This window comes from Sinocyclocheilus rhinocerous, unplaced genomic scaffold (assembly GCF_001515625.1).
Source record: "Sinocyclocheilus rhinocerous isolate Xijiao unplaced genomic scaffold, SAMN03320098_v1.1 scaffold5141, whole genome shotgun sequence".
Taxonomy (NCBI): domain Eukaryota; kingdom Metazoa; phylum Chordata; class Actinopteri; order Cypriniformes; family Cyprinidae; genus Sinocyclocheilus; species Sinocyclocheilus rhinocerous.
The window spans coordinates 126,873-129,777 of record NW_015660493.1 but is presented as its reverse complement, the minus strand read 5'-3'; the positions used below and the strand labels follow the sequence as shown (position 1 = coordinate 129,777).

The 2,905-nt window shown below is 33.9% G+C and overlaps 1 protein-coding gene across 4 annotated transcripts in view; it reads left to right on the top strand.

The window, feature by feature from the left end:
* Window positions 1–2,548, top strand: part of LOC107724996 (serine/arginine-rich splicing factor 10-like) — an 11,547-nt gene extending 8,999 nt beyond the window's left edge. For all 4 annotated transcript variants that reach the window (XM_016534108.1, XM_016534112.1, XM_016534110.1 and 1 more), the window contains exons 5-6: window positions 537–587; window positions 1,997–2,548. In XM_016534108.1, coding sequence (XP_016389594.1) covers window positions 537–587; window positions 1,997–2,243 — 298 coding nt within the window. In that variant the 3' untranslated portion in view covers window positions 2,244–2,548. The remainder of the gene's footprint in view (window positions 1–536; window positions 588–1,996) is intronic.
* Window positions 2,549–2,905: the final 357 nt, after the last annotated feature.

Here is a 2,905-nt window from a genome sequence, read left to right as displayed (position 1 = left end):
GTTCTTGTTAAAAACTAACCAAAATTAAAAATAATTTGCTTATAATTTCTGCACAGGAGAGACTTAGTGTTGTTTCTAAACAAAAGGAAATATATCGGCTATCGGCCAAAATGAGTTGAAAAATATCGGCATATCGGTTAAATCCAATATCATCCTTAATATATAATATTAATGTATATATATTAATTTGAAAAAAAAATTCACTATCAGTTATTTTACTGCTTAATTCTTTTTACATTTGCATGTTTAACATATCCATAAACCATCCTGATTAAAGTTTTTTTTTTTTACATTTAAAAAAAACTTTTAAAAAGTTTTGTTTTACAATTATTATTATTATTTAATTATAAATAAAATGTATATATGACATTTTTATTTTAAACTTTATAAACCAAACTTTTTTTTTTTCCAAACCATTTTTATTGAACTTCATTTTTTTATGTAGTGGTAGACACGTTACCCCACCATCCCCAAAACATTGCTTTTTAAACCACTGTTTGTTTCACTTTGCTGATGTATTGCATGTTTTTGAACAGCTCTCGGTCGCACGGCAGACACCGGAGGAGCAGAAGTCGGGAGAATGACAGGTGAAATTCACAGTTTAATTGTAAATTAAATAATTTAATATATAGAGATTTGAGTAATATGTAATATATTTTTTTCAAATGGAAAAAGTTTACTTAAATATAAAGATTTTTAGAATTTTTACAGCTCTTTTGCTTTAAACCAGTGGTCGCCAACCCGATCTTTATCACTGTGCCAGTACATCCCGAAAAAAACAGTAAAATAAGTACAAAAATGCATTACATTTCTGGGGTTATATTAATGTATCACTTTTCATAAAGGCCGAGGTCAGGGATCTTGGGCCTAAAAAGGTTGGTGACCACTGCTTTAGGCCATCTATTAATGTTCAATCCACAAATAAAATGTTAAGGTTTCAACTGCATCTGTCTCAGAAAAAAAAAGCCCAGCAGAGGTTGATTTTATTACAGTTATTTTTAAAGCTTTCAATGTACTCTCATTTTAATAAAGTTTATTACTTCTAACAAACACGTTTTTGCTCAAAACTAACCAAGATTAAAAATAATTTATTTATAATTTCTGCACAGGAGAGACTTGGTGTTGTTTCAAAACAAAGGAAAATATATATGTGACCCTGCTGTCAAAAGGACACAAGGTTTACATATAAACACAGTTAGTTATGTCTCAAATGAAAGTAAACAGTTGAGAGAGAAATGGATGCGTGCAGCTCTTAAAGGGACAGTAGCTACTAAACATGCAGCCGACTGTCATTAAAGGAATAGTTCACCCTAAAATTTTATTTCTGTCATCATTTACTCCCTCACATGTTGTCCCAAACCTGTATTCCTGAAAATAAAGCACTGTTTGTTTTATTTGTATATTATGTGTAGTTGTAATGTGTATCTTTGTTCTTATTTTTTATTAACAAAGTTAAAATAATGACAGATTTTTAACTTCGCCCACTTTGGCCTAAATATCTGCCATCGTTTTTTCTTTTCTTTTTTGTTACCTTGAAAGTGTTAGTCTTTATAATAGGGACATTAGTTTGGTTGATCTGCTCAGACAACTTCGTGATAAAATCGAGAATCGTGATAAAATCGTGAATCGTGATATTTCTAAAAAAAATCTTGATATGATATTTTTTCCATATTGCCCACCGCTAGCATATGGGATATCTATGGAAGCCCGTTTCCGCCACTAAATAAAAAATAAAACAAGGTAATTGCGACTTTTTATCTTGCAATTCTGATTTTATACCTCGCAATAAAAAGTCAGAATTGTGAGATAAAAAGTCACAATTACCTTTTTTGTTTTTTATTCAGTGGCGAAAACGGGCTTCCATAGATATCGGCAAAAATCTAATATGGTGCATCCCTAGTTTATTGCACTCAGATTAAAATAATGCATTAAGCTCAGCAGCACAGATGATTTTTCACATTGGAAACAATCAGTAAATCAAATGTTATGTGCTCAGACACAGGTCACGTGATCACGGCCGCAGACGCCACCGATCAGCCTCGCGTTCTCCGTCACGCGACTCCAAATACAAGTCCAAGAGCCGGCGCTCTCGCTCCCGGTCCAGATCGGCCAGTCCTCCGGCGGAAGAGCTGCAGGCGCAGACCGGATCCCGTGAGGAAGAGCCCCGCGTCCGCTCGGCCTCCCGCTCGCCGTCCCGCTCGCGCTCCAGATCCTGGGCCGGACGCAAGTCTGGAGGCCGCTAGCCATCGCTCTGCTTTTAAATACTGTATCGTGCAGCTTTTCATCCAATCTTTGTGTTTAATCATGACGGCACAGCAGCTTCTGCTTGTTCTCGTTCTTATTGGATCCCAGACAAACGATGCAACTTGCTTGAAAGTTGATGTTGTCAAGGCAGTTCGTTCTTTTGTAAGAAGCGTGCTTTGATGCCAGTATAAAGATGGCTTTATTTTTATAGTCAAAGACAAGCAGAACACCAGCCGTTTTATTTCTTTGTTTGATTGTAGAAAGATGCATGCAGAAACATTGTTAATAATGGGGGGGACCTTTTTTTCTGAATTTGAAGACGGCTATAGTTGCAATTAATTTGTTAAACGAGTTTATTAGTAGACTACATTAGTTAACATAAACACTATTTCTACAGCATTGATTGATCTTTATTTCAACATTTACTAATACTGTGTATTTTAAAATCAATAGTTAGATCTGTCATCAATTCAGTGTAATAATATTAACAATTGTATTTTTATTGAAATACTGTATTTTAAAAAAGTTTATGCTGTAAAAAAATACTTATTTGATCATATTTATGCTTTAATGTTAAGCAAGATCTTATTACAAAGTATTACTAATATTTCAATTAGAAAATAAGAATTTATGGTAATTGTTGTCTTGAGTCAGCTGGTGG